A 13,586-nucleotide genomic window follows, 5' to 3' on the forward strand; every position below is an offset into this window, starting at 1 on the left:
AGTCGAGGCATGAAGCAGCTCTCACCTCAAAGTTAAGGACAAAGGGAAACAAACGTCCGCCATCAAACCCCCCTCTGACTGCATCGGCTGTAACAACCACGAAGAAAAGCTCCAGTCATCAGCCCAGAGCTTTAGAGGGCCACTGAGCGGACGTAAACATCGTTGCAACTTTAAAAGTTTTTCCTCGCGTTCAGCATGACTGTTTCAAACAAACCGGGGAGGAACGCTTCTTCTTTACTGCAGCCTACCACTAGGGGCGATCTAGGCTTCAGTTTATGCCTGGCCTTCATACACACCGGAGCACTATTGCACAACTAATAAACTCAAAGACATTTATTGGTGTTTTACTGCTATTTGTGATGTTTTGTGTGTGTGTGTGTGTATGTGTGTGTCTACAGGGTGGCCACAATGATCAAGGTTCTTTTTCCCCTCCGCCTCCTCGAGAGAGAGAGAGAGAGAGAGAGAGAGAGAGAGAGAGAGAGAGAGAGAGAGAGAGAGAGAGAGAGAGAGAGAGAGAGAGAGAGAGAGAGAGAGAGAAAACTGTGAGAGGGAGGACGAGCGAGAGCAGACACATGCAGAGAGTAGCAGGAACCAGAGACGGAGCAGAAGAGAGCTGTCAGCCTCCACACAGGACTTTCTTATTTCTTGGAAGGCGTTCTTTCCTGCACAGATAAACACAAAAGAATGTAAAGTGCGCTCCAGTGCTGCTGTAAACGCTCCCTGAGGACCTGGAATAAGCCGACCGGCCCGAGTGCACAAGTGTTTCAGCATCTTTGTGACCTGCGGCCACCAGACACCCGCCGCGGTTGTAGCGGAAACTGGGATCGGACTCAGCTCCTCCTCACCTGAATGCAACACAGAGCTGCCTGAGACCGAAGCTGCGTCGAGGATGTGTTGGCTGGTGACCGCGGTCCTGCTGGCCCACCTCAGGGCCACCCTCACCGAGGCATGGAGAGCATCTCAGCCCAGACTCCAGTTCACTCATTCAGGTAAAACCCAACATTTTTCTTCTCCTATTGTTGCCTTCTCTCCCTGTCTGCACCTCCATATCCCCCCCCCCCCCCCACACACACACACACCGACAATTTCTTTTCTTTTATTAATGTCCACACATTCATGGGCTATGAAGCACAAATGATGACATCTCAGCCTCCCTCCCTCATGCCTTCAGCTCTGTAATTACCTGAATTAGGCAGATGGAGTTCATTCATTTTCTTTTGAGAGGTTTCCTCCCCACACTTTCTCCTTCGACCAGGGGGTTAGTTTCAAAGTTGCGGTATATTGAAGTGCCCATTTTGGCCATCGTGCAAAAGGCTTCTGTTTAAAAAAGGTTTGGAACACAAAATGCGGGTGTGAAAACACGTACCAGCACGTGTGACAACAAATATCAGCTGGATGTTAATCAAAAAAACCATTTTAGCCAGAAGACTGACAATTAAATATAAAAATATTCACTTTCATACACAAAGTGGTCCGATTCCCTCAACACTAACCCCAACTCTGACCCTGTACAGTGTTTATTGGTGGGTTTAACTGAATGGGAATTAACAGGCCTTTACTCACCGACCAGCTAAAATACCAATTTATTGCCAATATCAACAGCAGCGCTCACATGACGCGGAGGCTCGCTATTCCCATAGTAACGAGAACGGCGACAGATTTATCTTCTAAAGTGGTTCAGATCTGTTATTAATAATATCGTGGACAGGATTTGTCCACACCCGATTGGTTCACCCCCCCCCCCCCCCCCCCGCCCCCCAACCCAGGGTCCTCCCTCAGGACGCAGAATCAAGTGCCTCCCTGTGTTACTTCCACTGATGTGTAACAAAAGAAGTAATTATCTGATGGCAGAAGTCCAAGATCCAGATCAGCACCAAATTAATTCTCTCTTGGCTCCGGGCCCGGCTGACAGCCACGCTGAATCCCAGGCGGACAGACGCACCAGAGGCTCCAGAGGGAACACTCTCCAGTAAAATATGACATTGCAGCTTATTCAGCAAATCCGGGCTGTTTTATTGGGGGTTCATATCTATATAACACATGGTACGGTGGGAGGGGGGTGTTTTGAATTCAGGGTTGCGCACGTAAACGTCTAGGAATTGCTCACGCAGTGACGTCCACACTCCGCATATGAAGTCAAAGCTGCTGTCACCAGGAGGCCACCCACGCAGGGAGAGCACTTGTTGCCACATTGCGTTTACATGTGCTGCTCAGAGAGCCTGGAAAAGGAGGAGCACGCTCATCCCCCTGTGACGGCTCAATGCTCCATGTCCACTGGTGGGATCTTACTCAGGATGTGACAGGGATGCACAGCTGTCGGGGGAGGGAAGATCTGATAGCTGGAGACTAGGAAAACTTCCTCCTTGGTCGATAACAAACGCGCTAGTTATCAATTTGTTGCAGCTCCCCACCAGGAGCGCCGTCCCCTGGAATTCTCTCTCTCTCCTAGACGGAGAGGTTTCTGGGTCGAGGCGTCGCTGCATATAAACAGACGACCAGCATGTTTACGTCACATTTCCAGCGAAGCCGTTTGCTTCAGCGCGGGGCCGCGTGGGATGGATGGCGGCGGTTCCATCAGCCGCGTCAGAAGCGGGACACAGTAGATCAAAACAAAGGTGGCAAAGATGGGAAACAGAGGAAAGTCTGACGCACTTGGAAATGGTGCATGGAAATAGGAAGATAACCAGATGAAGGAGAGGGAAGCTGTGGGATGAGGCTGCCTCTTGTCTCTAAGATGAAACCTGGGAAACACCTGAGGGGTGTACGGGAAACGTCTGAATAGTGCTGGAGGACAGGCTAGCAAAGGCAAAAGGAACGCGTCGCTCTCCTGCCAATCAGAATCACAGCTTCCGTTATTGATTTCCTTTGGTCTCACGTGATCAGTCAGAGATGGTGGACCGAGCTAGAGGAACGGGAACGAGGTCGGGGGCCAGTGTTAGCACATTTGGGTCAGACTCTGACTCGGCTCCAGAGCTCAGCCAGCCTCCGTCTGTGTGTTGCATCCTGCTGGTGTAAATCAACAGCCCTTTGAGCAACAGAGGCTGAGATTTATAGAGATTTATATATATACACACAGAAGCCAGCCTGCTCATCTTTGAGAAGAGAACAAAAAGAAAAGGATGCGTATAATAATCGTGTGTCTGTGCATGTGTGTATGCGTGTGTGTGTTCTCTCTGTGGGAGCTCCATGTGGTGGTCATTTCCCTTCTCATCATTATGGAGGATTTTTGCAGACAGTGGGAGGAAGGAGATTTTTTTCCCCTCTTCTTGTAGAACAGCGATTATTTTAATTTTAGGGGTGGGGGGGGTCACCTCCTCGGAATAAAAAATGATCAGTTTAAAGTATTGTCTGGCTCCTTAATGTCTGCTAACTTAATTGCTGGCAGCTAATTAACAAAGCAGCCGGGATGAAAATCAAATGGCTTCTTTAATCCACTTTTCATAATGTGCCACCTCTTTAAAGCGATGCCAAACCAACCTAAAAGGTGGTGCAGGAGCAAAACAACGAGGAGTTCTGAACTGGAAGAAAGGAGAAAAATATCTGATGATGGGAAAAAGAGGCTGTAGAACAAAAATGGTATCATTCCAATTCATTCGCCTTTGCAGAGTTTACTAGAGATGCATGTTGATTCACTGAAATCTGAGATTAAACGACCAACATTCATGAATATACATGTCAATAGACAGGCTAATTGTATTATTTTACTCCCAGGATTTGTTTAACTCCTCACTGAACAGTGAAACAATGTCTACATCTGTCGGAGGGGGTTTGGATTTAAACGTGGAGACTGGGCTGTGTAAGAGCAGAGGGGTTGCTAGTAGCTCTCTACGACCGAGTTCTTCTAGAGCTGCATTTTGTAACCGAACTACAGCCGTACGTGGACGAGGATGTGACATTATAGAGGGTTTTAACGACTCCCCACTCAATGAAACAATGCAGCAAAGCACATCAGAGAAAATAATCCTTTTAGCTGGGTCATGGGGGAAAGATTTCTACATACCTGTGAATTCACAGCAGCGTTTAAGGTTTGTTGTGCATAAAGTTTCCTTATTCTGTTCCCTGTTGTCCAAAAGAGGGGGGAAATATACATCACATACTTAATGTGTGCCGTGATTATGGCAGTTTAAAGTTTTAGGCATCCAGGCCAATCTTAATTTGTTCTGATTGGTGAAGTGTAATCAGACTGACTGATCTGATGGAAACAAACCAGCTTTAAACACTTAAATACTCGCCTGATTAGTTCCTAAAGTCCTCATCTCTGTCTTAATGACTAAATTATCCCAGTTATTCAGTCAAATGTCATGTTACCCCCCCCCCCCCCCCCACACACACACACACATGCATGCATACAAACCTCTGTGTAACCATTATAGGAGTCATTCAGTCAGCAGTGCGATTTTCTTGATGAGATGGTAGTTAGAGATACAACTTTGTCCCTACCACACACATGCACACATGTACACAAACACGCACACTTAATTTTGCAGCGCGTACGATACATCAGCTCTGTGCTGATGTGCTGTAGGGTTGCCGTCGGTGACACGCTGGATGTCAGTTTTGAGCTCCTGTTGCTGGCAGCCTAAAGCAGGTTTAGCATTAGTCAGCAGACATCTTACAGAAATAATCCAGTCTGCACAAGACCTCACAGGTGCTGCAACTTTAGACAGATGCTGGCGACAAAACTCAGGACTACAGACAGCTATTTAGGCCCGTTCACCAAAGATTGGGGGAATCCGAACGCTCACTCAAAACTTTTGGCGCGATTTCTTTTTCTAAACAAGCTGATAAGCTAAAAAAAAAAAAGAAAAAAGAAAACTCCCACTGTTTCAGCACAGCTGCCTGAGAGCTGATCCAATTGTGCGTGACTGAGGCGCTGAACTTTAGCCACCACGGCTCAGTGATGCACCTGCCCCAAACCATCAGAGGTTGCTCTACGTTTGCAGGATGATCCTACCTCTGTCACAAGCTTCCCTCTCATGATCAAATAAGTGATTTTCATGAATTGTTCAGATGGGAGAGTTTATTTACTCGGTCTAAATCAATGTTCCCACACGGGGTGATGTTTAATTCATGTAGAATTCACATCGGAGATGGAGCCGCGAGTATTTGAATTTATAGGTTTTGGATTTTTTTCATTGTCAAGATGCTTCGCTGGTAGTGTTGACTGAATGATGCTGATTGCTCGTGTTTAATCAAGACGTTTAAACTCACCCCGTTGCTTTCCCCTGTGTCTTTTTGGGCAAAGTGCAAATTGTAATGGAAATGAGTCCTTTTCAATTTCATGCTATTAGCATGTAAATTGCTGTTTAGATTGCACAGCAGTTTGGTCCATCATTGTCCAGATGCTTGATTGCGCCTCTGTGTTGGCGAGATTTCATTTCGATTTCTCTAGGAAACACACACACTCTACTGAGCAATGAATCAAAGCTTGAATGCAAAGTCAAATCCCTTCATCTGGTCTGTTGTGACTTTATGGTGCTCCAATATTCTGAAGCGACGTTGGAGGAAATTTAAGGAGCCGTGCGCAGCTGTTTCCACATGGGTCACAGATGAGGCAGCTGTTGTCTATAAAGTGGAAAGTCGGTTGTGGAGCAGCGGCTACGCTGGAGCAAGGAGCAACACACAGACCAGCGTCTCATAGCTGAGCTAACCGCTGTGGGACTCCAGTTCAACACTGGCAACTTTACTATTAAAGTACTATTAAATTTGACACTTCTTTTATGTATCTCAATCATTTAAGTATTGGGATAGATGGACTGAAATGAATGAGTATCAACATATTTCTACTTTTGTTTCTCAGGTCTGAGGCAGGTTAGATTGAGCAAATGCATGTTCTTGCAGTGCTGGAGGTCCATTTGCTGGCGTCATCCCGTGTTCGTTTCACATTCTCCAACCGTCACCTTTCGCTTTTGTACTAATAAGACACAAAAGCCTTCAGAGGGAGATTAAAACCAAGAGGTGTTTAATTATTCATTTATTCTTTCAGATCTGTTTCTATCTAGGCCAGTGTTTTCCAGGCTGGGATGTTGCTGAGATGGGTGTTTCGCTGGGATGGTTCTGGCAAAAAATCAGCAAGTTATTAAATTTAATGGGAAACGTCCCCAACGGTGGTGTTACTACCAAACTCAAACAACAGCTGTTTACTCGTATCGCGGTGTAATGACGGCGATTACCTACCAAAATGAACTAAAAGGCAGGTTTCCATACTGAGGATTTAGAGTCTCAATGAACAGTTGTGTAAACATGGACTTGTGATAACAATGGAATCATAAATGCACCCTTGAGAGGTTGTGTGGTATTAATATTAGAGCTTATATTCAGCCTGAATCCTGTAATCAAAGAAAATAATAATAAAAATAATTAAAAGCTTCAACTTGCTGCCTTTTCCCTTGAGTATTAATTTGCTCCTGTCAGATTGCTGTGGAGATTTTCACCTCTCCTTTCTCTGTCAGCACTTTCAAGCCATTAGTGGAGCCCTCATGACTTTTACCTTCACCAACAAACACTTGGGTCAGATGCCAGAATGGCACTCGCAAAAATGGCTGCCTCTTTTATGGCTCTTGCTGAAAACAGCACGAAACGCTCTCTTTTTATCAAGAAAAATGATTCTTTTACCGAGGCTATGCAGGTCACGGTCTGTGCTGACGGAAATGTAGAAATAAAAACATATTGTTGGACTCCACGTCTGCATTTAGACACTCATTGTTGGGGACCTTCATGTCTCCAGTGAACATTGAAGTTAACACCACATGTTAATTCACTAACTTTTATCACAGCAAGATAAAAATGTCCGTACTGGATTTTACTCAATCATCCAGCGATTTAAAGTCTCCTTCAAATGTGCGCTTCCATCCACGGGTTCAAAGGTGAACTAAAAGGGTTCTATGAGCTGGGATTTCTGCTGCTGTTGCTGACCTGATGCTCTGCTGGAACCACAAGACCCAGAAAGAAGCCACAAGAATGTTACTCTATGTTGTGTTGAGAAGATCAGTCAAGTGGCACAAAAGGTTGTGAGTCAGACTTCCTTTTCCTGTTTAAAAAGCCAGGACATATCAGCAAACAGAGGATGTGCACGGACAGATTGCGCTATTTATCATCTCACTGAGCTCGGATTCAAAAGAGATCTAACCGTCGTCGCTGATTGTAAACTTAAATCTGAATCCATTGTTGACAAATAGCTCATTTTCAGCTCACCTTCTGATGTGAAAAGCCTAATTTCAGAGAGCAATGGGAGAACATGGTGTTCCTAGCCTGCTATTCTCTGAGGCTGAGCCATGAAGATCCTCAGACAGCACAAAGATGGTCGTGCCATGGTTAAATCAGGTGGTTTATGAGCGCACCTCTCCAGCCCATGTGAAAACAGTTAACTCGCCCTTTACAAAAATCTCCAGAATCCATATTAATTGCATTTCCACATAAGAGAAATCAACCTGCATTCTCTAGAATGATGTGCCAAATGGTGATTTGCACCCCTGGAACTATAACAACCATTGTGTTTACAGGAATGGGGGGATTATGGGGAATAGATTTCCTAAATGAATCCCATTTTAAAAGCTCTGAATCCACTACTCCATTTCCCAAACACTGACGTTTGAGGAAAATAACAACAGGTGGGCAACTGCCGGGTGAAATTCAAACAATTTCCTGTCTCTTTCTATGCAGCCTGCATAGGAGCCGTACACAGTGTACACAAACGTTGCATGAGAAATTTCAGAAACCATAACTCAATTTTCCAGTCTTTGACAAAGCTTACTTTTGTGCTTAAATAATGTCGCTAACCAAGCAGACTTTTGGAAAGACGTAGGTGTTAGGGTGTTCCCAAGGCGTCTAGACTGCATAACTACTGTCTTCTTTCCTCCCGCAACCACTCGGTACCCATTGTAGATTAAGTTAGAATAATTCTATGAGCTAAACTAGGGCTGGGTGATGAAGTTAGTCTCCAAAATGCTGTCATAAATGAAAAATTGTGGCAAAGGCGAAACATTTAACCACTAAATTTGTTTTCTCTGGGTCAGTTCCCTGTTGAATTCATCGGTGTGAATGTTGCTTTATTCTCTGAACCCTGTTAGTGGAAGAAAGGACGAAAAACATGAATTAGGTTTAAAGGTAAACAGGGGTGGCTCAGCACACTCTAATGAGTGTCACAGTATCATAACCCAGGCCGCACTATGATGATGATGAATAATCATACACGCTGGGGTCGAAGGTTAAACTGTCCACATGGGTCTGGTCTGTCAGTGACACAGTCCAGATGTAGTGTGTAGTGTGTTTGGCAAAACTTTCACTGTGGTATGTGCTGTGTGTGTGTGTGTGTGTGTGTGTGTGTGTGTGTGTGTGTGTGTGAGAGAAGATCCCCTAGCAGACCTTTTTCTATGTTTTATTGTTATTAATATGACGAATGCCACCCCACACCACCATTTCCAGGGTTCACAGCTTTATTCTCCCACTTGTCTGAACCACGTGTGGAAGTTAATGTCTTTAAAGTGCCTTTGAAGAATTCCCCGTCGCATCTCTGAACGAACACCGACGGCGTGCGTATTTGTCATTTTTTTGTACATGTGACGTGCAATCATTTTTCTAATGCCCTCTCATGTGTGCCCATCTGTATGCCTATAGGCTTTGTTCCCAGACTCCTGCGGGCCCCCCGCTGTAATTGCAGTAGTAATTGGTGAAGCGATAACCCTATTTCCACAGGAAATGTGTCCCGGTTTCCTTGCCCCCCTCACCACCAGCATCATATCCCTCTAGTGGCGCAGCTAGCAAATTCTTCCCCCTGGGAACGTTGCAGCAGACAATCAAAGTTCCCTGAGGCTTCGCAAGTAGACATGCAGGCAGCCACAGACAGGCATACAGGCAGTACAGAGACAACGACCCACACAACTTGCGCACATTGTACATGCGTAGGTGTAAATGTGTGTTTGTTTGTGCCTCGACTTGTGTTTTCCGCTCATGTCAAATATTTTAGAGGCTGGAGGTAGAAACAGGAAAAATTCCTACCTGGAAAATGACTTTATTTTTAAAATGTGGTGTACAAATATAGTGAAAACCACCAAATTAATTACCAGAAATATTCCTAAGAAGGTGCCCAATGTGAATGGAAAAGGAGGCTAGGAGGCGTTCAAGATGTTTTTCCTTCATATTTTAAAGGGTCAGTACTTGCACATCTGCTCGGAGATGTGCTTTTCCAGGCAAACATGCAGATTCCGCAGGTTTGTCACACAAATTTGATAGGGCCACTTTTAATTATTAATGCAGTTAGAAAGAAAACAGGCAGACACAATCTGCTGTCACAGCCTTGCATCACCATGGCAGTGAAAGCTTACAGACTTTACATTTTACCCGACTTGTGCCAGATTTTTCTGCGGGTTGGAAGACTTGATCCATCGAAACTGTCACTGTTCATTAAATGTTGAGTAATCCACATTCCTTGAATCTTTCCTTTAAACCAGGGTCAGACCATGCACAAATCTGGGATTCCAAACAGGAAACTTAAGTGTCTAACTTTGCAGTTCTTTGGACAGAGGGAAGGAATTACGGTGTGGTTATCTTTGAAGTCCTGTCATTTGCTAATGCTCTGTTCAGCTTTCCCCACTCTGTTGATTATGGCTCGGTTATCCGCTTCGAGACTTTTGTTTAGTCCAGCCAACATTTGTTTAACCGGGTCATTCACTTCTGTAAATTGTTTTAGCAAATTTGGGTTTCACACTCAAGAGGCTACCCAAACCATGCTCCCCACTGTTGGATGTGACTGGCAGGATTGACTGTTCATCTGTACGTTGGACTCAAATTTGTAGTCTGGAAAAACTTGCTAGCTTCACACGACCTGGGAAGCTCCTCAAAATGGTTTGTTTCTTAATAAATTTTACATTTTTAAAACCTTATGTAATAATAATAATAATAAAGGGTAATTGCATCGTCTGTGTTTTGGCAGTTAATGGTTAGAACTGAATGGTTTAGCCCCCTTGTTGTTCTGGCAACAGAGAACCTGCAGTGCCTGCTGGGAAATATTATGAATAAATATTAAAGTTCCTTTTTAAATCTGTCCATCCTGGCCTACTGTAGAAACAAACAACATTCTAGCAGCCGCGGCAGGCGGACCATCACAAATTTATATAAATATCAACAAGACCTAAAGCAAAACAGTTTCTCTGTAGAGGTTATTACGTCATTAAAGGCATGTGTGTGGATATTATGATCTGGTGGTAGATCACAATGGGCCTTTAAAAGCACAATTCATTTACAAAGAAAATCCCTAAAATCCTACGGTGAGGATTATATGTACTCTTTGGCAAATTGTAATAAACAGATTATTACATTGCGGCAGGTGTGTGTATGTATGTGAGAGAGAGGGACAGGGAGAGGTGCAGTTCAGGAATGTTCTTAGCTGTATCACAAGCCACACATTTTCTCTAATCACATAAAGGTCCATCACGGCTCTCATGACCACCAACCATTCATTTAATTTTGGGTTCCTGGATAAAAATACCAATAACCTCACAACACACATTCACATGGACTTGATGGCACAGGCACTCATATTAACAAAAGGTGGGCAGACAGGGTCTAAAACACAATATAAAGGAACCATTGATACAACAGACCTGAGCACTGTGTGTGTGTATGTGTCTGTGTGTGTGTGTGTGTGTGTGTCTGTGTGTGTGTGTCTGTGTGTGTGTGTGTCTGTGACAGAAAGAGAGGTTACGGACGTACCGGTAAGATTATGTCTCAGCCTTTTTGTTCTTTTACATCTTAACCTTTTCTATCTTTGATTAGCAGTGACAGGAGTCAGAGGCCAATTGGTTCAGCTCAGAGGTCGTGACCCTCATTGACCCTGCTGTCGCCTTGATTTTGATTAGGGTGGCTGCACACTGCAGGCGCGCGCATGCATATTTCTCTGCCGGTGTCGCATGTTTCCTTTCCCAAAAATGAAGTTAGGCCACCTGGGGACATTTACGTCTCCCTGGAACAGAGTCGACAGATCAATGAAGGGGAAATTTAAATTACTGGGCAGCATCCCTCAAAAGGTGACACTGATGATCCCACAGAAAATAAAATAAAGGGCTGTAGGCTGCATCTGATCCACTTGGTGCTTTGTTGCAAGGCTGCATGGACTCTCTTGAGCAGTAGGGATCTTATCTGATCACCACATGGTGAGCTGGAGCAGATGGAGGGACCTCAAAAACCATAATAGATAGTGAGTGTGAATCGGAACCATCTGATGGACGCCCCCTTGTTTGGTTCTCATCTCTCTGTTTAGAAGAATCTCTATGAGGATGGCTGGTCCGTCTTGTTGGACACTGCGCTTCCTCGCCTGAGCTTCTCCACATACATCTGGAATCTGTTTTGAGTCCTTGTTTTAAGGTGGAACAATGCAGGTACAGTCAGTCCACATTCCAACTGGCACCCATGACTAAACTTTGGGTCATGACCAAAAAATGAGAGGAAATGGGCCAAAATTGGACCTCAGTGGGGCAGGTGTAGAACACAACGTGCCCGCTTTACCACAAGAAACTCGAAAGCTACAGTATTTAAACACCATTTTAAGTTCAGGCTTTGTGCTAAAAGGAAAAATGCTGTTTTAAGATGTAGGAGAATATGAAACGATTTAGCCGTTTTGAACGATCCGTTCGGGCTCATCTGACCTTCTCAACCTGATGCGTGTTCACAAATTCCAGGTTTGTGTCCTGTTGAATATTGATGGCGGGGAAAAAAGCTGCAAGCAGCACGTTTAATACCTGAAACACCAAGGATGTGTGTGTGAAGATGGAACCAGTGACTCAATAAAAAATGGATTCGGTGTTTCCGGAAAAAAACACTAATCTAAATTGTCCTCTGTGTGTGAGCCAAAGTGCTGATGAGAGGAGGTGGCCAACGCATCGCCATTTATCTCTATGTGTGTGTGTGTGTGTGTGTGTGTGTGTGTGTGTGTGTGTGTGTGACCGGGGGTGGGGGGTGGGGGGTACACTTAAGATTAAGAGGGGCATGGCCGAGGGACACCCATACACACACCCTTAGAAATTATGTCGGCATGGTTGCTGTTGCCAAGGCAACTGTCCCAAGAGTGCGGGTGGGGTGGGTGCAGCATGTGTGTTCGTCTGGGTGTGTGTAAGTGTGGATCAGTGTGCACGTAGGTGTGGGAGTGCACGTGTCTCAGCGTGTGCATGTTGTGAAAAGAAAACAGGTCAGGAACCATTTTAAGATTTTGTTTTCGTGTTTGATGACTTTTAAGGTGTGTTTTAAGGTTAAGCTTCGAATTGGGTCTGGGTTAGGTGAGGCTTAGGGTTCAAAGGTCGGGGGTGTCCAGGGGACAGGGGTCCAGAATGCACGATGCCTACAATAGTCCCCACAGAGATAGGAGTCCAAACGAGCTGCACACACTAATATGTGCCTGAGTTTACACTCTTGAAGAGGACGTGTAATGCAGCGAGCCGGGCGGCGGCCTGTGGTTTACTGAATGCTGCAGGAGTTTTAACTGCAGTGGTGGTTTTACATTCAGCTCTGATGAGCTTTGGCTTTTATATTGAATTAATCAAGGTCACGCCGCTCTTGTGGACCACAAATCAGAGTAGACACGGCTTGAATTCCACAAGGGTTTGATTTCCTGGGATGATGGTGGTAACGTCTTGAAAACATCGGAAGGCACGACGTTATGTCTGGAATTCAGATGTGTTTTAATCCATGAAAGAGGAAGACGAGTGGATGCTTCAGAAGAAACCCAGTCCAGTTGACAGAGAAAACTACCTTGGATGCTTCAGTTTTGTTCCACAGATCTTCATGCTCTTCTTCACCTGGACTCACCTCCCCAAGTTACCTTTAGTTAACGTTGACCTGCTGCTGTGCCAAGCATGGCTGCTGGTTTGAATCCCCTAAAACTGTGTGGCAGTAATCCCTCATTTCTGTATTTCTCTTTAAATTCAAGCTGTGGAGGACATTGTCAGTCTGTCTGTCTGCACCTCTCTCAAGACCCATTTCTGACATGTCTCTCATTCTCTGTCCATCGACTAACCCTGAAGTCACTGAAGGTTCTGTATCTATCAGCAGAGAGCGACCAAATACCTCACCGACAACAAGAAAATGTTGGCCTGAGCACAGATCTCATGACATTAGCTGTTCTATCTTCCATATGGGCTTTACAGCAGAGTAATTAACCAGAAACAGCCTCGTTTTCTATGTCTTTAGCCTCTATTGCCACAATTTGAAAGAGAGAGCTTTGGAAAAAACAAATGTAATCATTCTTTCTTGTTTTCTTTTCCTTTTTTTGAAGCAATCCTCATGTGTACACAACTGAACTGCCGCTGCACCCCAGATGTTTAATTACACCTATAATCTGTTTCAACTTGACCAACTAGACGAAATGAAAAGCCCTGAGCAAACAAAGACAAAAATCACTTTCTTTGAAAGAGATTCCCTGAAATTGTGCCGCAAAGACCCGACGGGATTAATCAAGAAGAAATCAGTGCAAAGAAAATCGCTTTATGTGTAATTTCTTAATTGAATATGAACAGTGCTCCCGGTGGCTAATGAGCCTGATATCTCATTTAAGATAAAGTTTGCGGCTCTATCTGCCATATCTGTCTGCAGTTCGG

At 44.7% G+C, this 13,586-nt stretch overlaps 1 protein-coding gene across 2 annotated transcripts in view; it reads left to right on the top strand.

The window, feature by feature from the left end:
* Window positions 1-546: 546 nt before the first annotated feature.
* sema3h (sema domain, immunoglobulin domain (Ig), short basic domain, secreted, (semaphorin) 3H) overlaps window positions 547-13,586 on the top strand; it is a 35,297-nt gene continuing 22,257 nt past the window's right edge. For both annotated transcript variants that reach the window (XM_011621806.2, XM_029833922.1), the window contains exon 1: window positions 547-989. In XM_011621806.2, coding sequence (XP_011620108.1) covers window positions 890-989 — 100 coding nt within the window. In that variant the 5' untranslated portion in view covers window positions 547-889. The remainder of the gene's footprint in view (window positions 990-13,586) is intronic.

Source organism: Takifugu rubripes, chromosome 3, assembly GCF_901000725.2.
Source record: "Takifugu rubripes chromosome 3, fTakRub1.2, whole genome shotgun sequence".
Taxonomy (NCBI): Eukaryota; Metazoa; Chordata; class Actinopteri; order Tetraodontiformes; family Tetraodontidae; genus Takifugu; species Takifugu rubripes.